At 42.1% G+C, this 22,107-nt stretch overlaps 2 protein-coding genes across 3 annotated transcripts in view; one reads left to right on the top strand and one right to left on the bottom strand.

The window, feature by feature from the left end:
• The first annotated feature begins 6,691 nt into the window (after positions 1–6,691).
• On the top strand, positions 6,692–7,882 carry LOC139295502 (endonuclease domain-containing 1 protein). The gene is made up of 2 exons (XM_070917697.1): positions 6,692–6,994; positions 7,274–7,882. The coding sequence occupies exons 1-2, from the start codon at positions 6,692–6,694 to the stop codon at positions 7,880–7,882; spliced, it is 912 nt and encodes a 303-aa protein (XP_070773798.1).
• Positions 7,883–14,561: 6,679 nt separating this feature from the next.
• nlgn2b (neuroligin 2b) overlaps positions 14,562–22,107 on the bottom strand; it is a 30,563-nt gene continuing 23,017 nt past the window's right edge. For both annotated transcript variants that reach the window (XM_070916688.1, XM_070916689.1), the window contains 5 exons: positions 20,829–21,014; positions 17,490–17,755; positions 17,244–17,397; positions 15,962–16,328; positions 14,562–15,486 (listed from right to left, as the gene is read on the bottom strand). In XM_070916688.1, the coding sequence (XP_070772789.1) occupies positions 14,562–15,486; positions 15,962–16,328; positions 17,244–17,397; positions 17,490–17,755; positions 20,829–21,014 (1,898 nt within the window). The remainder of the gene's footprint in view (positions 15,487–15,961; positions 16,329–17,243; positions 17,398–17,489; positions 17,756–20,828; positions 21,015–22,107) is intronic.

Raw genomic sequence — 22,107 nt, 5'->3', positions numbered from 1 at the left:
TCTTCTCTCCTGTCTTTCCTCTTCGTGGCCCTGCCCCTTTGCCTTTGCTATCTTCACTACTTGTTTCAACAAGGCTCCTTTTCTCTCTTGATACCCAATATCCCAGCCTCTTCCTTTCTCTTTCAGGCTATGTGTATGGCTCTGCCTATGCCTCACCCTCCCTTTTCTCTACACGCTGTGTCCTTGTATCCCTGGCAACCGATGATATCATTTAGTCCAGAGCTGGGAGCAAGGCCTCAAGCAAGGAGGGGAGTGTTTGTGTCAGTGTGTGATTTGGAGAGAGGGTCTATAGGGTTTAATGTATACTTCTACATTTCCATCTTTTCTCTGTTCGCTCTTCTCAGATGTCTTTACAGAACCGCTCAGCTGTCAGCTGAATAAGACATATTCATTGTGTAGTGAAGAACTGCTGCAGTTCTGCGAGCACACTCCAATTTGTGTCCTCATTTGGGCAAATCAACACTGTCACATTCTTGCATATCTCACACTATCTAGAGCTGTGTATCTTTTGCTGAGGCTTCATGTGTGCATGTGTGTGTAACTAGCAAGGATACTGATCCTATACCATAAAAGGAAGGATGTGCTGCACCAGACCAGGCCTGTCTCTGGAGGCTAAGCTAGCTAACATGAGGAGCAGAGATGTGAAGAGAACAGATGGAGGGGAAGTGTGAAGCGACAATGTACAGACGGACAGAGACTGGACAGACAAACCCACCCTGAATGCATGCACATGTATGATTTTATTGGACTCAGGCCTGAAATAGCATCGAGATCACAGAGTGGGAACGTACAGTATGAGCCGAATATCAATCACATTTCTAAAAATAACATCCCTGCAGCCCCGCTTCCCTCTGCTATATCCCCTTCTCCCTTTCTAGCAGCTTCTCCCGGTGTATGCTCCATAAAGCACAGCCCTCTGAGGGGTACTGGAATGTACCAAGGCAAGGTCAAGAACAAGAAAGAGGGGTGTCTTTTGCAAACAATGCAAAATGTACAGCTTTTCTTGAACAAAGACAATGAAGCAGGTTAACAGGTTCGAAGAATGGCACTGGAAGCACGTGTGTGTGTGTGGGTGTGTGTGTGTGCCAGGCAGCTGGCTTGCGTGAGGAACGGTAACCTAGAATTGCACGTCCAGGTGGTTACCTAAGCTGGCAATCATATCAACTGAAAGCATGCATTGGGTGCACGTTGTACGTTAGTGACAGTAACTCTAGACACCCTTTGTTTATTCTATTTGTCAATTCTTTTATAAAAACACAACAAAGCCAAAAGGTCCCTGTGTAATATGCGTTGAACAGACTGAGCTGAACTTTCAGCGACGCCAAGCACTGTATGTGACACATTTTGGACATGGCTCTACATGAAGATTAATCACACTTGCTCACACTGTAGCTTCTTTCTACTGTACACCTCCCAGACCCACACACACACAAACACACACAGGCTGATATTCAACAGTTAAACGTTCCACAGAGCACAAATGTAACCACAACACAAGTGTAACCGCATCAATTCCCCTTCCTACATTCATCATTTTCTTGCACTGTGTGCCTGCATGTGAGCATTGCATGTCTGCACGTGCATGTGCGTGTGTGTGTGTGTGTGTGTGTGCTTCATGCATGAATGTGCAGCACAATCTGCAGACACACACTGCAGTATGTTCAGCCAAGACAGATCGTTTCAGAACAATGACACGGAAATTTACACAGAAATCAACAAATGTAGACCAGCAGAAAGGACAGAAATACATGCTGACACTTCTTCCACACTGGACCATGCATGCAGCACAATTACATTCAGCCACAAGCAAATAGCACACCAAGCTGCTCCTCTGTAGTCCTCCTTTACCTCTTTTTTTCTGTCTTTGTTCTGTTTGGTCCACACGCCCCTCTGCTCCCCTTTGCCTCTCTTTCACTCCTCGCCACCTTGTCTCACCCGATCCTCTCTCCTCTGTCTCCTTTCTTCCCCTCTCCTCCTCTTCCTGTTTCCACTCCACTCTCTGATGCTGGGGCTCGCACAGCAGACCGATCCATGTACAGAGACCGGCAAGGCGGGCCCAGCAAGCTGCCAGTCACGAGACATGAGCCAATGAGAGGGGAGGATCTCTTATCAACCACATTTTGCAGCGAGCTCCAGTCGGCAGGAGGAGGGGAAACACAGCAGACAGGGAGCATGGAGGGGCTCTTTATTTCCCTCTTCCTCTGTGTGTGTGTGTGTGTGTGTGTGTATACAATATGTGTGTGTATACAATATGTGTGTGTATACAATATGTGTGTAAGAGTAAGTGAGAGCTGCAAAATAATCTTCTCAAACTGATACATGTTTCCTCCCAATAGCTCTGCAAGTGTATGACACTCATTTTACTTTGCATGCAATATTATTTGGCTTCTGTGCAAAAACACACATACACATCTCATGTCATCACATTATCATGCTGCCAACATTATTCTGTTCACTGTTACAGCTGTGTGACATTTCCTGTCTCCTCGTCACCACATTTTTTCAAATCCTCAGAAAAAAGGATGTTTAATGACTCAATTAAAGAAAGAAAGAGGTCATAAACTGACAGTACACATCACTGCGTCTGGTGAGAACAATGCATGCAATGCAAAGTTTTTCCCATGTCTTGGTGTCGCTGAATACGCGGGTATCTTTTAGGATGAATTTGGGAAATGGTGACAGAAGGGCTGCGAGTGATGGCTGAGCTCAAATGTCAAGTGACAGGATAACCGGGGGGGAGGTGGGGCTACAGCTCTGGGTTCATGAGGGAGGGCCCTAGTCTTTGTGGCTCACAATGCAAAACCACCACTCACTCCTCTGCTCATTTCACCCACCGGCAGCCAATAAAAAAGCAGGCAGAGCTGCCGGCCCCGAGTGCACAGTGAGAGGCAGAGGCTGAGAGGGAGAGCTGATGCGGAGCCGGACTGTGAGAGTGAAATGGTGGAAGCACACTGCTGAGAGATTTTTTGCCTCTCAAGTGCCTTAGCAACAGCGCCTGATCAGCCCACACTCTATTGGTCAATGCTGAACCCCATGTGGGTATTTGGACCAATCAGCAGGCTTTGGTGCAGAACTAAGTAGGGACAGCTTCATATGCCAGAATATCTGCTAAATTGAGCCCCCTGGTGGCTCCGTGAAGGCCTGGAAACTGTCTCCTGTAGTTTGCAAGTAAAGGGAGCATCTGTTCTGTCTCGACAGTTCTTATCAAAAACCAAAGAGCTGTCGTGTATCTGTATCATCTAATGATACAGTAATAATACAGTGAGTGTTTAACAGTCTAGTTTAATGTCACAACAAATTAACAATTAATAACAAATGTGTTTAACTAATAACTTACACAATACAGCTTTGACAAAATCCTACGGTAAAGTGAGTAACTCAAGAAAAGAACAAAGAGGAAAAAAGTTAAGAAAGGAAAACGAAAACAGTAATAAGATTTCATCGACTCATAAAATGATTCATGTTGACTACTGAGAAACAGATCCGTATTAGAATATTCAAAACTGAAATACATGAATTTACACATCAGAAAAAATATTATAACACAATACTGTAGTGTACCTCTCTCATTATTCATTACCATTTAAGAATATTGGATTAATGGATTAACACACATCAGTGCTTGTTACCCTTTTCAGTCTTACAAACGCAGCCGTGTTGTTAGATTAAAAAAAAAAAAAGTTTGAATTTATGTTTTTATGCATTTAGCATCATGGAGCAGGGAATGGAAGCAAGCAACAAACAAGGCTACACTGCCTCCAAGTGGGCAATACATATTATTGCATGATGACATGCTGGATTATATGAACATGCAGAACATGAAGTAGACCTGCCAAGGACATTCAAATGTTTGGTTAAGAGCAGTAGAGTGGAAGCTAAAATACAGTAGAATGGGTAAAAAATATCTTTTTAAGTATGTCATACATTAAATTGTCATACTGCATTTATTACACATTTTAAAATCATTACATACTGCGTGACTCCCAGTACCAGAATCAATCAGTGATTTCTTTAATTTGTCACTAAATCTCTCAACAACCTGGCACATTCATACTTGTCTAATGGGCTTACTCCAAATCAGCCGGACATCTGTTTCAACTGACATGTCTTTAAAATTTACTCTCGCGGACCACATTTCCAAACCAGTCGATTTACTATAGTTATGTCAGTAAAGGACTTGAAAATCACAGAGATGTACTTGACATCTTTAATCTGCCCCAAGAAACAAACGAACAAACGATGAGAAGATTTCTGTCCCATGTTTGAAAATCAGAAAAGCTACCCCAAAGTGCTGCCCCCATGACTCACAATGATGACTGTTGGAAGAAAACTGAAATCTGTTGCATGGACCGTCATCAGCAGTAGTTACATTTACTAGTAAAGAGCTGATAACATTAAACTCCACAACAGTGAAATGCTCTCCTTCTACCAAAGATGGAGCAGCAGAGGGCAGCTGAGCTGGGTCTGCACTTGGTCTGACTTTATAATTTTAATTGGCAAAAATGCTGACAGATGAAAAATGTCTGTGCACATAACTGCATCATCGGCCCCAGCTACATAAGTTATGATTGTCATAACTCAAGATTAGATCAGAGAGGCAAGCTGGTCCCTCGATGAATAACAACACTCAGTCACTCAAATTGACTTATTAGGGCAGTGAAGGATTGTTGATCCTGCTAATCTGACAAACAGGGCCATTTGCATAAGACACACTTGAGAAGAGGGCAGTATAGGACAGCACTAGAAACTCCAGCCATTGATATTTAGCACTTTTTATTCCCTTTACATTTCAGGCATTTAGATCAGTGGTTCTCAATCTTTTTTGTCGGCGTACATCCACATTACCCCATTACTTTTATATGTATTTCAGCTGTTTATTCATTACTTTTGGCTATTTCAACCATGCATTGACTACTTTTTGCTAAGTGTTTCAACCTCACGGCTAACTTTTCATGCACTCCAGGGTGTTCAGGTACAGCTGACCTTTTACTCATTACTACTTGAGCTAATCCATAATACCACCAAGCGAGTGCAGAAGTACCCCCTTGGGTACGAGTAACCCCGGTTGATTGAGATGATAATCTTCTTCAGAACATGTGGAATGAGATCAAGGACACTGACAGGACATGTGGTTGATGAGTTGATCACTCGGTGACCCCTCTGTTATAGGATGGTTAACACAACCACCAAGCCACATGACACACGTTGCTGTTATATGATACTTGCAAAATCAAGAAAACATGCAAGTGTCCCTTGCAGTACTGGAGCGAGAAAACATCACATAGTGGTAGTAAATGTGTTTGAATAAAAATAAAGAATTTGCATAATGTGTCCAAGCTGTTATGAAGGACTAAGGACAAAAAAAACCTTGGAAACAGGAAGAGTTTCCGATGGATTAATTGCTCTGTAGACACTGAGCTGCCAAAATAGGTCAAGCACCCGTTTTGGCAGAACATTGAACCATTTGCTATGAATCACTCATTGTACTTCATAGCAAATTAAGTTTCTTCACTTTCTATGGAGTACTGGGTTACTTTCTTATTTTGCTTCTTCATATTCATCAGTGTCTTCATAATTGGGTTAGATACAATTCTTGCTCTTGATTGGCTTATTAAACAAAACACTAACACCTTCATTTCAGCTTCTTTTTTCCCTCTTGCTCCAAATAAACCTCACCAAAGCTTATAAAACAAGTATTATCATCAGTCATCATAATTGTCTCCTTATTCTATTATGTGTCAAGTTTAACTACTGTCTCTGATCATGTAATAGCAAACATGAGCGGGAATTTATGCACAGGCCTCGGCTTGAAAACGTGCATGTACACTCTTTGTCGCTATGTCGTAGTTAAAATGTCACACTTAATCTCTCTTTTGCCCAGTGGCTTTTCCACCATTCACACTGAGTAGCATAGTACCTCTGAACCACACGGGTCACTGTAGGCCTTTTGTTCATCACTGAGACAGATTAGGCAGTTTTGCATTTTACCATTTTGCCATTACATTGATAGCACGTCTCTGAATATCCCCTTTCAGAGTCCAGTGTGTCATCATCACCACACTCAGCACGATTCAGGCTTCTATGAGAGTGAATTTCACTTTAAAAAAAAGACGTCTTCCTCTACATCAGGAAACTAATATTCTTACGTCACTGGAAGAAAAAGGATCTTGCAAGGTCAAAATGTTTTTGCAAGGGCAAGCTGTTTTGGCTGGTAGTCTTTGGGTTTTACATTTTGTGCCAAATGGAAGCTTCACAAGTGTAGTGGTTAGTTGTTCAGAATGGGTGTGTTGGTTATTAATTACTTATGGAAATAAAGTGAAATTTGACATATAGCACTGCACCCCTAAAAGAGTCAATGATCCAGTACCTTGTTGCCTCACCATTTGATTGCACCATCAAACATCACAGCAGCTGTACTACAAAAAGGGCAGTAAAACCTAAAAAACACAGCATTTAGGATAGTATTCCAGAGAAGACAGCTTTCTTTATTTGATATTATTTCAAAATTGTAGGTTAGAGCAATGCAGTGACCTGCACATCCACACCCACGTGTCAGGAGGCCTGTCTCTTCTGGCCCCACTCCACTTGCTTTGCATATCTGCTCTGTGACATTTAAATCATAACTGCAAACACTTTCTGTCATTGTGTTGCAGAAGCCACAGCAGGACACACCGAGGAGACGCTTCTGACCATGAACGCGCTAACACCTTTAGTTCTTGCTCTTTTGAAAATCATTTTTTTGCCTCTAATGTCAGCAACCGTTGTTCAAGATTTTAACCACGTGGAGAGATGCAAGGACTCCCTGTACATGGGGACACCGCCGCGGGGGATCTCCGACACCAAGCTGAGGAAGATCTGCCAACGTTACGCAGACAAACCCCGTTTTGTGACCCTGTACGACCCCCAAAAGCGGATTCCGGTTTACTCAGCTTACACCTTCAAGAAGACAGAGGGAGACAGACGTGTGGACTACCCTTGGATGTATGAGCCACAGGTCAGAGATTTGTCTTTGAGTAATGAGGTCAAGTTTGTTTTTCAAAAACGACATGAACTTAATTCCTAAAGGGTTTTCCCATTCATTCATTTTCATGTTTAACTGCTGTTTCACCAGGTAACTCATTCTGATGTCTAAAATGTCTTTCAAAGAAGACTTGGCAGCAGCTGAAATAGGCTAAGCCAGTAGAAACAAAGAGGCCTCATAGACAATACCGGCTTTGTATTATTTCCCAGCATATCAGAAAACTACTGAACGTGTTCCTCTGTGTCCCCCCAGCTGGCAGAAGTCGATGGGAATGGAAACATGCTGCCCTTCCCCACTGGTTACCTGCACATGAAGTTTGAGGACAGCCAGGCAGTCCTGGACGACTACTCTGACGTGGTCCTGTATGAGAGGGGTCACCTGAACCCAGACCAGCACCAGTCCACCCCGCACGACCGAGCAGCCACTTACACGCTGACCAACGTGGTCCCAGAGATACGCGAGTTCAACATTGGGCCTTGGCGCGAGTACGAGGAGCGGATCCGGGTGCGCCTGAACAACTTCTGCCGTGGCACGGCCTACATCGTCACCGGGGTGACCACCAGGGGCAACATGATCCGTCGGAACAACCAGGACCGCGTCGCCATCCCCGAAGACATATGGTCCGCCTACTGCTGCACCGACTACGACCGCAACGCACCGCACGACGTCCGCATCCGCTTCCCATCCTACGCGGCTTTCGCCAAAAACGCCAAAGAGGGCAACAGCGTTCATGAGTTGTCGGTCCAGGAACTCGAGATCCTCCTGAAAAATAATATGGATGTTGACCAGAACCTTCAGATCTTCTATGACAACTGCATCTCTCCCTCACCCCTCCCTCTCTACCTCCAGCATACTATCTGAGACTTAGGTATACCTTCTGTGTGCCATGTATAATGGTAGACATTGGTGCTTTTTATGGCTCAAGAGTAATGAAAAAATAATCAGATAGGCTACTGTGATAATTCTCTTTCATGTTAATTTTAAATTGGGTTAATAACAGGGCGGGTTGTGCTCTTTAAAAGTTCTAAAAAAAGGAACTAAGTTGTTCTTTCTTCAGTTGGATTCTTTCATTCATTATCTCTCCTCTTACAAACCCCCCCCCCCCCCATAATAATAAAAAACCTGACATACATGTTACAGGAGAGCTGCTTTGTTGTGAGAGGGATTGTAATACTGATGTCTCATCTAATAAAGTATAAAGTAATTTACTGGCCTGCGTTGCGATTGTGTTACTTATCATTTATACACTATAACATTTGAATATGTAGGCCTATAATACTGAACTTCATAAGGGCGTGAACACAGTTTGTAGTGACAGAGGTTGAAATGAGACTAACAGACATAGAAGCTGAGGTCTTTGCTTTAAATTCTTGTACAATGTCAATGTGAAGCCATAGTGAACTTAGAAATATATTCCTTTCATCAGACCTTTGAGCACACGTGAGCCTGAATGTGCAGTCAGTTATAAAAATTGGATTTGACTTTTATGGCTGCCTGATGGGTTTTAGTGTCTTTAATCATTTAGTTAATCTACAAGTAATAAAAGTCTTTTGAATATAATAATAAAAAATCCACGGACAGTCGCATACATTTTGTTGTAAAGTTCTTTTAAGTTTTCAATAAGGATTTGAGAGCCCAGACTTCAGCGTCGAGATTGTATTATTTAAAAGACAGTGAGAGACTGTTTGGGTATCCAGTGAAAAATGTTCAGATATTACCTCAGTGAATATCACATCATAAAGGCATGTAGCATGTTGGACTCTACATAATTTAACGTTTTTTGGGGGGTTCATGTGATACCCCCTTTAAAGTTTTTGAGAATGATGTTTCTATTTGCAATTCTAAAGAGGGAGAAGCTCTCTGAGCTGTTAGAGCATTATCAGCCATCATCCCAACACGACAGAAGTCGTTTTTTTCTTTCTTCAATGGGCTGGTTCATTTGGCTCAGAGGCTGTCTAACCCACATTTCTGCAGCAGCAGGCCTTTTCTATACATTACAGCTGCACACTGCCATCTAGTGAGGGAGGGAGAGTGTTTTCGGTGCTCACTGCTTGCGGGGAAACCATGAGAGAACTGTTATCTGCAGAGGCAATTGGGGTTGAGCGCAAAAGAAAAATGCTATGACATTACCGTAAGCATCAGTCATTTAAACAATTGTGCTATCTTATGATGAATCTGCCAAAATTATAACAAAGATGATTTTCATTAATATAGTGCACATCAACCAGATGAGTACCCAGTAGGGTCTCATAACTCGCTTCCTATTGCAGCACTAATTCAAGCCAGTTATTCGAACCCAAAAGTAAGTATTTGGTATTCCAGATATGAAAAACTATTAAAAATTATAGAGAAGTTGGATGCACAGTAAACGTCTCTCTCTCTCTCTCTCTAATCTTCTTGTACATTAATCCAAAAGAACTTTCAAAACTGCTTGCAACACAGCTGCAGGCAGGGTTTGCTTATTGGAATGATCTATCTTCATTGTTCTGCCAAGGTGATTATCTGCAGTCTACCTGTGATATTTATAATACCAAGGACATAATCGGGGGGAAAAAATTGATTAGAGTGCAAACTGTGACTTTAGAGAGGTAAAAACAGGTGCAATATGGTCTAAAAGTGTTGACTGACAGAGAACTGATAACACGGAATAAATGTATCTGTTGCAAGAAAAGATATTCAATTATTTCCACATCAGGGCTTGAATGAATGGAAAGCCGTGCGTTGGCACAAATGCTTTACCCAACAGGACCAGTGCATCAGTCTCTTCCAGTGTATTTGCTGTAATATTGATTTATTGTGTACAGCAGCTGAATAAACACAGATCAGAGGACAGCTCCCTTCATAAAACTGCTGCTGCCAAGTTATCTTAGGCTTTGAAATTCCAATGCTTTAGATGAGTTAAAGACCTCATGCAATGAACGTCAGAACTCAGTTTGTGTGGTTAAAAAATGAAATCATGTGAAGCTGCGCATTATCATGATACATTTATGGTGAATACTAGCTATATGCTAAAGAGCAACACTATAGCGATAAGGAACAGCTGTGTCAGTCTTACTGTTTGTATGTCTGGTTATTGGTGTTCTCTCTCCGAGCAGCCACTTCATTTTCTTCTTACTTGAAAAAAAAGAAAAAAACAACAAAAAAACAACAATCATCATCACTTCTTTCAAGCCCCAACAATCAGTGTTTTAAATATTGTCAATTCATCAAATGGCTCGATGTGGGAGTCATTTGAGAGTCGCAAGCAACTCTACAGAACATTTTAGCCTCTTCAATGCCTTTTTAAAATGTGCGTCCCACAAACGTCCTGTTTACTGATTCAGGCTCTACATTTTCAACTGTTTCCAGCAGCAGCGGGCAGCAGTTAGGAGCAACACATTTGATATCCCTGCTGTACACTGCCAAAAAGCAAATACACAAACTTTGCAAGTGGAACATAGCAGCTGACCAAAGACTGAGATATCTGTCTTATCTGATATCTTGGTGGAGGCCAAACCAGAGTTAAAAGGTGGCCAGAAACGCGACTCAAAATTAAAGTTGCTCCATATAGGCTGGTTTAGTAAATAAGCATTTGCGAGCTAACTGGTTAGCCATAACAACGTTACAAGGTGCTGGGGGTTGTGGGGGGGGGGGGGGGGGGGCAGAAGAACACATGTTGTGTTCTTCTGCCCCCAAGTGGTGAGAAAACATAACACAGCTTTAATATTGCATCTCTGACAATGTGACAAACATGGCAAGGCATTTGTTTAAGAATGTCTTTTAATGTTTTCCAGTTCAGATACACAACATACAGTGTGTAATAGCCTCTATTTGAAATAGAAATATTAACTTTAATTCTTTCAACCCCTTCTGGTCCTTATGCTCTCTCACAGTATCTTGAGCTTCAAGCAGGTTACTGAATCAGACTAAATGAAACAGACAAACAGGTGCAAGCCTTCACTTTACCATACCAGCAATAAATGTTGTAATAAGAAGAATATTTGGGTCCTTGTAATGCTTTTTATGTTTCCCCCCCTTACCTTAAGCCAACATCAAAACTGTAAACATGTAAACTGGTGAGTGTGCTTCCATTATCTGCTGGCGGTCCAAACCCTTGTTTCGAAAAGAAAAAGTCTTTGCAGTGCTGTTTTTGTAAGCGTGGGCAACTCAAACTCACATCAAACAGCTGGGTCAATAATCCCATAAACAAGAATGTGCAGACAAAATTGCAAAAGGTAGCAAAACAACCACCATGATTAGAGTCTGAAATAAGACCAAAAGAGTACAAAGGATTTCACAACCTCCCAATTACGGGTTATACTGTATGACAATGCTCGAGACAATGTGAGACACTAACAATTAAATCCAACAGCATCACGAGTAAAAATTCCTTGATTTGTGGTTTGTTTTGAGCACATTTGAAACATCCGTCCGATCTCTTGTTCTTCTGCCTCATTTCTCGAATCATCCATGTTTTTTTCCCTTCCTTCATCTGTTCTCTGCAGCTGTTCTTTGGCTTTTTAACCAATGAAAGGACTCATTTCGCTCAAAAGCTGCCTTCATGATTGATGGGATAGTGCCAGGTGTGTACGTTAACGCTTTAGACAGCCCTATATGCAGAAAGAGCATTTTTATCACCACAACATCAAGGCTAACCTGAGCCGTAAGCATTCCTTTTCGTGTTTATGTTGACCTCAATCATGCTGTGATTTTTTCAAAAATAAAAAAAAGTCATGTATGTCAACAGATGTACTCGTGTGCCCATAATCTATTGGAATTTGCTCTCGAGGTCTAGGAAATAAAAGGAGAATCAAACACACGCACGAGTGCTAAAATCATCTAAACTTGCACCTGTTGTCACAAAGAAAAGATCCGGCCAATCACTCAAACCAAACGACAAACATAATATTTACAAATTCCAGTTTGTTCTCTTACACTTAAAAAATGTACAGTTTGTTTCATGTGTTGGTTTTTTGTTCTTTTGTCCTCGCAACTCGCTCCAGTCCAGTGTGAGGGATGGCAGTCTGGCTCCAGAGTGTTGTTATCCTAAGCAGACAGGATACAGAACGTTACAAGGAGGCGGGAAGGAATCCGCGCTCGACTTGCTTTTGTGGTATATGGTGAATGAGTAATGTCTGTCATTAAAGATTTTTTTTTTTAAATCAGGTTTTTAGAATGCATCCTCTGTGCATTGACAGGTCATACTGCAGTTGACGAGCTACTTCGTCATCACCATTGAATCGCTGCCGGCGTTTGTCCAGTGTTGTCCTAATGTCACTGGGTTGTTTTTTTTTTTTTTTCAGAATAGTCCAGAGTGTGACCCGTCTCTGTGTTCAGTTGTGCGAAAGATGTGAAACGCGCGTACAAGGCTTTCTCACCTTTTTGACCGTCATATATATATCTTATCCTTCCTCCCACCTGGCAGACGGGAGAATCATGAAACAACAAAAGAGCAGACGAAAAGATAACCGTCAGGCAGTCTTCAAACGCTTGAAGCATGTGGTTAATGTCAAGTCACAGACAAAAACCTTATTTAGACTATTCATGTAAAGTAGTCGTTTCTTTTTCTTTTTTTTTTGTAACTTAAAAAAGTGCTATCTTCACGTGAGATCGAGATACAGGGACTGCAAACTTGACAGTTGCAAAAGATAAAGAGAAACAGAGCAAAAAGAGGGAGGAAAGAAAAAGGCTCTCAGTCTTTCTGGTAGTTTTGCGGCACAGCCTCAGTGTTAGGAAATGAAAAAAATAAAGAGGAAATATTTACTCTCTTTGTTATAATCATAGTTTTACACAATATTCATCTCTTAATACTTTAATACCTTTTTGAAGTACCACAAAGTGCAGCTGATATTAAAATAGAAAATGAAAAATGATTTTCAAAATAAAACCCAAAAAAAATCAATGAACAAGGCAAATCATCGAAATGGCAAACAAACGTCTCTGTCCACACTCTTTATAAAAAAAACAAAACATCATGCAAATATCCCAGACAGCAAAGTAGTTAATAAAACTTTATATTCTTTTTTTTTTTTAAACGAGGATATATTGAATCTGATTTCCTTTTAAAGAAGAGACCAGCCACAGTGCAACATTGAGTGTAATCAAAAAACAAAAAAAAGTGTGTGGATCAAAAAGAAAGATGAAGGGGGTTGGCACTTTTTATGATGGTAATTCCTTTTGTAAGATACAGTCAGGGTGGACCTCTCCAGGCGGTCCATTGGACGCCAGTGAAAGAGGAGCTTTATCACAGTACTTGGCACCAAGAATGCTGGTAAAAACGAGATATCAGAATATCTTTTTTTTTTTCATTCATATCCTTACAATTTATTAATAATACATCATTTACATTTGTGTTTTTGTATAAAAGACTCCAAAAGGAAAAGAGAGTCTAGAAGTGATTGCGAGGAAGAGGAAAGGAGTGACGATGGCAATGGATTTTGTCAATGGTTTAATAAAAAGAGCTACAAGGGCAGATGCAGAGAGAGAAAGAGTGTGAGGCAGCGAAAAGAGAGAAGCGGTTAAATGGGCTGAGATGGGGATACAGACAGAGAGATAATGAGCGAGAAACAAATAAAGTAATGGACATGATTAGAGCCTGTGCGGCGGAGATGCAGTGAGTGCTAATGGGCAGCCTGGATTCCAGGTTGCATCCCACAGACTGAGTGTGATTCAGTTATTTCCTGTACTGCCCAACAGTTGAAGCCCCAATCTGGAAATGTTCTGAAAGCAGCGTTTGTGAGTATACAGATTTTTAAAAAGCAGGGACTTTTAGATGGCATTTAGGTCGCATCCTAACTGAAAACAGGTACATCAATTTGCAAACAGCAGAAATTAGGTTTTAAAATCAACGAAAAATCATGCTTCAATGTCAAATAGTTGCACTTCCAGTGCTGTCAATACATTTCACTAAACAAAAGTCTCCAAAATCAGAACACAGAGACAGCTGTTGGGACACAGTGCTCAACACAGGGTGCCAAATTTCACTTCCAGATTGGGCCTTTAAAGCTGCAATTTGTAAGTTTCAAGAAATCACCGCTTTATGACAGACAGCTTGTCGGGGCATATGTTGCCTCATGCAAAGCTGCTCGCTACTGTATTCTCTTTTCACTAAACGGATGAAAATTAATATATGTATTCTATGTCAAACGTAGTTTTACACTGACACAACAACACATGCGCAAAAACAACCAAGCTACACGTAAGATGCCTGACTGATTGTGAACGCCTCTTAGAGAGGGAGAGAGAGCTACAAGCTTAAAGCTGCGTTTGGTGGCTCACCTACGCAAGAGATATTGAAACAGGGCAAAGCAGTATGTACCTATGATGACAGGCTTTTGGCAAAGGAGGTTTTATTTTTAATCAACTCCCCCTTGATTTATGATTACATTTTAGAGGTATTTCACTGCTTAAAATCTTACAAACTGCAGCTTTATTTGAGGGCTTAATGAGAAAAGACAAAGATATAGTAGAGAAGAAGAATAGAGGGCGGTGAGAGTGGAGTTTGTATGGAGCAGTTTGTGTGGTGCGTCTCTGTAAGCCCAGAGTGGGGTTGTGCCTGGTCCTATACACGGGTGGTGGAGTGTTGGTGTGGCAGGGCATTGTTGCTGTGGCTGGGGACAGGTGTAGTGGAGGGGGCCGGGACGGGGGGATAAGTGTTGAAGGGGTGGAGGGGCTGCATGCTGCTGATGGTGCTGGGGATCATGGTGATGGTGTTGGCTGTCATCAGTGGCACGTCCTCCGGTGCCCGCCGCAGGGCCAGCGTGTAGTCGGGTGGGCACACGGGAGGCCGCAGGGGTTCCAGGTCACCGTGGATGCCGCGGGACGGGAGGGGTGTGCCGTGCTCCAGCTCCACTCTTTGCTGCTTCATCTGCAGCGACATGAGCTCCTCCTCCTGACTCAGCGCCAGGTCATTGTGCGGTGGGGCCCCTACCACTCCCATGCCGACACCCATGCCCATCGTCGTGCCACGTTGCGGGGACAGTCGGCGGTGGCGTCTCTGCATGAGTTCATGGCGCTTATCCCGTTTGTAGTAAAGCGCGGCAAAGGCTAGCACATTCAGGAAAAGAAGCGAGGCGCCCACAGCTACTGTCACACTCAGCTCGGTGGAGTAGTCCCTAGTCTCACTGGGGAAGGGAGAATAGCGGGGTCTCTCTGAACCGTCGGGCTCGGGATCAGGCGGATAGGTGGAGATTACAGGGGTGCGTGTGGAGCGGGTGCCAGGGCCCTTCCAGCGGATGGTGCCTCCGGGCGGCTTTCGAGTTGTGATGGAGCTAATGATTTCCTTGTGGAGGCTGTGGAGATGCGGTACCAGCTCCAGCCAGAAGGCCACCTTGTTCGCCCGGTAGTTGTCTCTGACACGAGGCTTCAGACCAATATGCAAGTACTGCTTGTCTTTGGAACTGAACTTGGTCCAGATGACCTCCTCGAAGCGGTTGGGCTTGGTGTGGATGAACGTGGTGTCCTGAGGAACTGGTAGGTTCGGATCCCTGGAGGAGGGAAATAACGTAACGTAAAAACATATTGTTTTTTTATGTTAAGAACTATGAATCACTAATAAGTTATTAACTTAGCATTACCTACGTTGCTAATACAGAAATTCAATATATCAAAACACAAGAGCTGATTTGCTATTTGAGGTGAGCACCTGGTTGTACTGTGCAACCCAGTACCAACTCAGATGTTTAGACCCACAACATCTTCAACAGCTGAGACTCTTTCATCGAAGCAACTATCCAAACTATCCTATATTCACCTTCAGCCGATTAACAATGTGCGCAAAATCGGGCTCAATATGCCCAAACTAGCCCAAATTCTGACGTTATTAGTGGGGACAACGAACACAGTATGTCAGAAAGTGAAATCACCAGTGTGTTACATATGAGCTTATAAATACTGTATACTGCACCCACAGTGATGCACTTAACATCACAAAGTAATTCTTAAATTTGGCTTTATACTAACCCTGTTTTGGCAAAGTTGGTCCAGTACGTCATGACTACCGCACTGAGCATTACATCGTTCTTGGAGAAGTTACAGGGAAACAGGTCAGTGGCTCCCACCATGGGGATCCCGAACACATAGGGGATCTCATCTCCATGGGCCGCGTCTGCCCACTCGGGCCGGGCCTCGGTCTGACAGTGGTGGTGGAAGGTATAGAAAAAGACGGGTGACTGGAACTCGGCGTGCAGTTTGGCAGTGGCGACAGCCGGGGCCACCCACTGATGGTCTGTGAACAGAGCTAGGAGGGTCTTTCTACGCATGTCACTATTGTCCCGGTCAGCCCAGTCTGTGTACATGAACTTTATGGTTTCCCTCAGGATATCTTTACCTGGAAAGAAACAAAAAGGAGTGTGAGCATGTACGCAGTGATAGAGTGTGTGGTGACCTGTAACATTAAGTGAACGGGTCTATGGCTGAAATCTGTAACTTTTTTTGGTGAAAATATTGTAAATGTATGTCGTCTTGTTTAAAACTTTTCTATATTACACTTGTTTTATCACAGATTTCCCTCCGATTCTCTAATGTGTGGGTGTGTAGCTCAGCACATGACTTCGACCAGAGGACACATTTCAATGCTACTGGAGCAGAAAAAAATAGATTTTTTAAATAAATATCAATTCCTTCTGAAATATATCCATTGTAAAAATAAAATGCTAGCATGCTAGCTTGGCTAACAATGTCGGTCACATGACCCTCACCTTGCAGCACTGGTGGAAACATACTTTTACTCAAGTACTGTACTTAAGTACAAATTTGAGGTACTTGTACTTCTGAGTATTTCCATTCTATGCTAATTTATACTTCTATTTCACTACAATTCAAGGGGAAATGTACTTTTTACTCCGTTCCATAAATGTTCCATATAAAACATATGTAAATCCATTGTAAGCCAATGCTGGGCACAGTTTTATGCATGACACAATAATAAAAATGTTATTGATTCATTCATATGAGCTTATGAACAACAAATTAAAAGAGTAAAATGCTACTTTCACATGAATGCATCAATAATAATAATCCAGTAATATAATTGACAGGAAACATTTTTCTGCTCTGGGCACATTTCACTAATAATCACTTATTTACTTTTATTTAAGTAGAATTTTTAGAGTATGTTTTACAGTATGGTAGTACTACTTTTAAAAAAGTAAAGAACATTTGTTGTAGTTCAAACATCATTTATTTTTCAAGATCTGAGCTTTAAACTAAGTAATAATTTCAAGGTAAAACAGGGTGGGCTGACCATCAGGGTATCCATACAGATTGTCCACAAAGTTGGAGATGGTGTAGTCAAACGAGGCTGCTGATATTCCGTCTTCTCCTTCACTGTCATCCACGAATTTCAGGCCCTCTCCTTGGTTGACACCCAGCAATATGTCGTAGTTCAGGAACTCGCCCTGGTGTCACGATAAACACACACAGCATGACATGACAGAACAGAAACATTGAAATCATTCACTGGATGACATCCAGAGAAATCAGCTCTGACCTGCTGCATGAGGATCTCAGGGTCATCAGGTACCACGTCCCCGTCTACCACAGGTCCGAAGGCGATGTGGTAGCGTGCAGGCTGGATGTCTTGGTCCACTAGCTCCCGGAAACTCTTCCTCCTCAGGCAGTCCACCACCTCAGCCATGTCCCCCAGAGTGCAGCCAACCTTCCTCGCCAGGATCTTGGTATACATCACAGGTCGGTAGTTGACTGCCCAGCTGGAAATGGCTGAGCCACTCTGAGCGATGGCCCTCTGGAACAGGCCTACACAGGACAGGACCACATACAGCAGATAAAGACAACATATAGAAAACATACAGTCACTTATTCTCCCTCAGTTCAGCACGTTTTTTTTCCCTCTGACACACTTTTGCAAGCAGCTGATGGGGCCTTCAAGGCCTTACTGTGTGAATGCCTTCAATAATGCATATGTTGGAGGAGGAGCAATGTTAGAGTATTACATACGAAGCAAGATGAAGTAGATATTTTGCTGCTTTTCATAGCCGGGGAAAATCTTTACGAACATTAGGGGAGGAAAATGAAGTGCTTCCATTACATACAAGGAGAGACAGCAGCAAGAAAAATGGTGACAACTCTGCACACAGCAGTGGGCTTGATGGCCGTGTTGGATACAGCGAGAAAGGCAGAAAGAGAGACAGAGAGAGAAAGAAAACTGCTCGCACTGTTGCACCGCTGCACTGTTATGTAAAGTGGCTTGCTGTCCCTCTGTTTTATCTGCAGATTCTGTCATTAATAATTAAGCCCCCCCCATATTCTGCATGTGCCCCACCCCCGCTCCTCTCCCTGTGAAATCAATTAAGAAGCCTCTCAGCTGCGGCTCCGGCTCTACTCCTCATCTCATCTCTCCTCTGCACACACACACACACACACACACACACACACACACACACACACACACACACACACACACACACACACACACAGTACCTTTAAAAACTCTTCACCCTCCAACTTTTTCTGCACTTCGTGGTGTTTCAGCCCGACTTCAAAATGGAGTAGAAGGGAATATATGCATAGCAACCCATAATGATAATGTTACACATTGGACATTACAATGATTGCTAACATGAGCGATGACCAAAATAATCCAACATCAAAACAAAAAGAGCCAAACTTACATACTTCTTATGGGGATTTTGTAGTCATACAACAGGCTAATGAAAGTGTCATAAATGATGATATCATTTTTAAGATATGTTTTGAATACATCACCATACAATGAGCCTGAATGCTAAACCAGGACACCCAGAGTATAATTTGAACATTAGTCTGCTCATGTGAGTATTTTTCTCTGTCTATGGACAGCAGGCAACACAGCCAACATTAGCTGGCAACTTGACAACAACTAACAACTTGGCCAATACTGCCTAATTATTGAAATGCTTGTCCTCTTAAATGTTTTCCTACTCTGGATAGATAAAAAGATGTGTGTGTTCCCATGCACACACTCAGAATTCTGAGAATCTCCTTCATACAGTACAGATAAAAAAGATTTCATCTGTCCAAGGTCAGTTTGACAGTGCAAAGGTTAACAGTTCAGTAATAACATAATCTGAATTCTTTGTAAAATATAAAGTGCCATTCACCTTCTGAGCTCTACCAACCAATACCACGTCAGAGGATTAGTGATAAAACATCTGGTGGGTATTTTAGAGCTCTGCCTTTAAAAAACAAACAAAAGAAAGTGCAGCACAGTCCTGAATAAGTAGTATACTGTAGAGGTGGTGCCTGGAGGACGGGCCAAGGGTGCCGCAAGATTTCTTTGTATTATTTTACTGTACATTTTCACTAACATTTCATCCCACAGAACAACGAGGCGACATGTTTTCCTATCATGCTTTCAAGCGTACGAGGACATCTAAATCACCATATCAAAAATGCTACGCAGGTTTTTCAGATGGACAGCGGTCACAAATAATGAGTGGACAGTTACAACTACTGAGCTTACGGCTAGCTGGTTCCACACCCGAATCCCTTATCTGCAGTGAAACATCTCAAATGCAGAAATGGTGTCAAATATGTTTAAGAGGCAAAACACCCTCGCTAGCCCGCAAAGACGTTGAATACTTCAAGGGACTAAGAGACGTAAATGAAAACCAGAATCAGTGCATGATGCCATATGTGTGTTTTTTTCATTGAAATGTAAAAATGTAAGAAAATTTTATTTTTGAACAGACTGAAAGAAACTAATTTAATCAACTAGTAACTTCATTTGTATTCATTGTTTAATTTAAGTTCAATGTCTATCTGCAAATCTGCACAGCAACGCAGCCTAAAACTGCTGACTTCTTTTTTTGGAGTGATTAAAAATAGGCCTATATACATTTTCAGTCGTGTGCTAGTGATTTATTATTTTATCTTAACCTTTATTTAACCAGGAAGCATTGTGGTGGAGGTGCCATGGCAAGGACATCACTATAAAGAGATGCTGCGGTTTAAATAAACTGGGGAACCAGTGGTATACTGGTCCTTTTGTTTTGTTTGCACCAGTGGCGCCTGCAACATTAGTGAAACATCAGTGTTGTGAGCTGAAGACGTCTTAATTTAGCTCTTAGAAGCCCAAATTGCAAGATTACTGATCAAAAGGGGCACTTTAAACTGCCCGTCTAGTAAAGTGATGAAATTATTTTAAAATATAACTGGCAAAGACCACAGTCCTTTTGGTCCCGTCCTCATTGAGACACATGTTATCAGTGTCTCTGCTTAGTCACCATTGTAACAGTATTCAAACCATTCACTGATGAAACTCAGTAACGTGAAACTGTATATATACAATAGCAAATATAAGAAGTGCTCATGATGTCTTCATTTGAAGTAAAAGATATAAAAGTAAGTAATATATACAATGTGCTGTATCTATTCCTGATGGCACGTCCAGACAGGATTAGTTTTATTGTAGAAGGACAATTTTGTCCGTGCAGAAGTGATCTTAGTCCCTCGTGGCATGACGTTATTTGGGATTGTTACAGGGCTCGTGTCCCAAGGTGAGTAATGGTTTTATAACCTACTGTCTTCATCCATCTGTCGACTGTGGCACTGTCCAGACTGACAATCTGGTTTTCTTTCTTTTTCATGTTTATTGAAAAATATATATAAACTATATTGCTGCTAATAGTGGATGACTCATTTCTGAATATTGCATCCCTTCACTTTGGGGAATAATATTGCCATATGTTTTTATCTGGTTTAGGCTGTTCATTGAAATTACTAACATGAACTGTAAAGAAATCCACTACCTACACTGTCCTGAAATGTTAATCCCCTTTGAGCAGGGTATATGACTACTAATGTGACAATGGCAGTGACAGAACCTCACCCTCGGAGTGGTGGGAGAGGATGAGAAGGTTCACACAGGCAGCACCAGCTCCAGAGCCAAAGATGGTGATTCTCTCTGGGTCTCCTCCAAAGTGGCCAATGTTTTCATTGAGCCAGCGCAGGGCCTGGATCTGGTCCAACAAGCCATAGTTCCCCTTAGCAGACTGGTCCCCTGTGCTCAGAAACCCTGCAGGGTAAATTAGAACAAACAGAGAGAGGAAAAGAGAAAGAAAATACAGATTATCTGCGGAAAGTGGAGCTGGACAGAAATTCAGGGGCACAGCATAACATAATCCTGTGCGTTTATTGGCTTAAAAAATGTCTAAAATATCCCACATAAACAGAAGATGGCATCCTGTCATTGTCAGGAACTTCTCAGCCTCCAACTCTTTGCAAGTCTGAGGAGATTTCACACAGAAAGCTCGCCAAATTACTCATTTTTAATACCCACGCTGGAAATATTACACAGTTAAGAGAACTTGTCAGCAGAGGAGGAGAGCAACAGACGGCATGTTTCACCTACTTCCAGGACACACATTTACACAGTAGGTGCACACCCACAACAAGATAAAATAAACTGAACAAAATGTCACACACACATGCACACACACAGAATCCTTTGTTCTTATGGCCGTGGATTACATGTTCCAAGCAGCATCAGGCTATATCACCCCGCAAGAAGCGGAGCTCTTCAGATTGATGACTTCAATACCCAAAAACCATCCAAAATGATTTCAGTAAACTGCACACTCCTCAGATTAGTGGCTGTAGGGGTGGAGCTGGTGGAGGATGTGATGAAAAAGAATAAAAAAGCATTATGAAGGTGGCCTATTAATCTCTCGATTATCTCATATTAACAGTGCTGCTTCGTAGTAGTGTTATTTTTTTGACGTTTCTTGCGTCACTTTCTGTGCATGAACAGAATTTCCCGGCAGTGCCCATGGCTGGCCTTCTGTTTTTTTCACAGTTAAATCTGCAATAACTGCCTTTTTTTTGGCCATTTGGGGGCAGCAGAAAGAAGCTGTAAACACAACACTGACATATTACCACTTTTTAAAGTTATAGTCCTGAAGATTTTCATCATATCAAACCCAATTTCTGACCCTATTTAGGACTGGCATTTATTCTGCTATATATAGGAGCCAACAACCCTATCCACTGACTTGTTTGTCATTTAGCTGCTTTATACAGTGAGACAGTCTGTGTGTGGTTTGAACTGAATCTTTATTCATAACATGGTTGGCAAATGCGTACGGCTCTATACAGTGCAACTATGCTAT

The sequence above is a fragment of the Enoplosus armatus genome, chromosome 13 (assembly GCF_043641665.1).
Source record: "Enoplosus armatus isolate fEnoArm2 chromosome 13, fEnoArm2.hap1, whole genome shotgun sequence".
In the NCBI taxonomy this organism is placed as follows: domain Eukaryota; kingdom Metazoa; phylum Chordata; class Actinopteri; order Centrarchiformes; family Enoplosidae; genus Enoplosus; species Enoplosus armatus.
The sequence above is the reverse complement of the archived record's forward strand: the minus strand, read 5'-3'. Positions and strand labels throughout refer to the sequence as shown.

What these genes read in the sequence shown, in the direction of transcription:
- LOC139295502 (XM_070917697.1), top strand. Translation starts at nt 6,692, where the DNA reads ATGAACGCGCTAACACCTTTAGTTCTTGCTCTTTTGAAAATCATTTTT. An exon ending in CTTGGATGTATGAGCCACAG is followed by an intron (nt 6,995 to 7,273) that starts GTCAGAGATTTG and finishes GTGTCCCCCCAG; the next exon opens with CTGGCAGAAGTCGATGGGAA.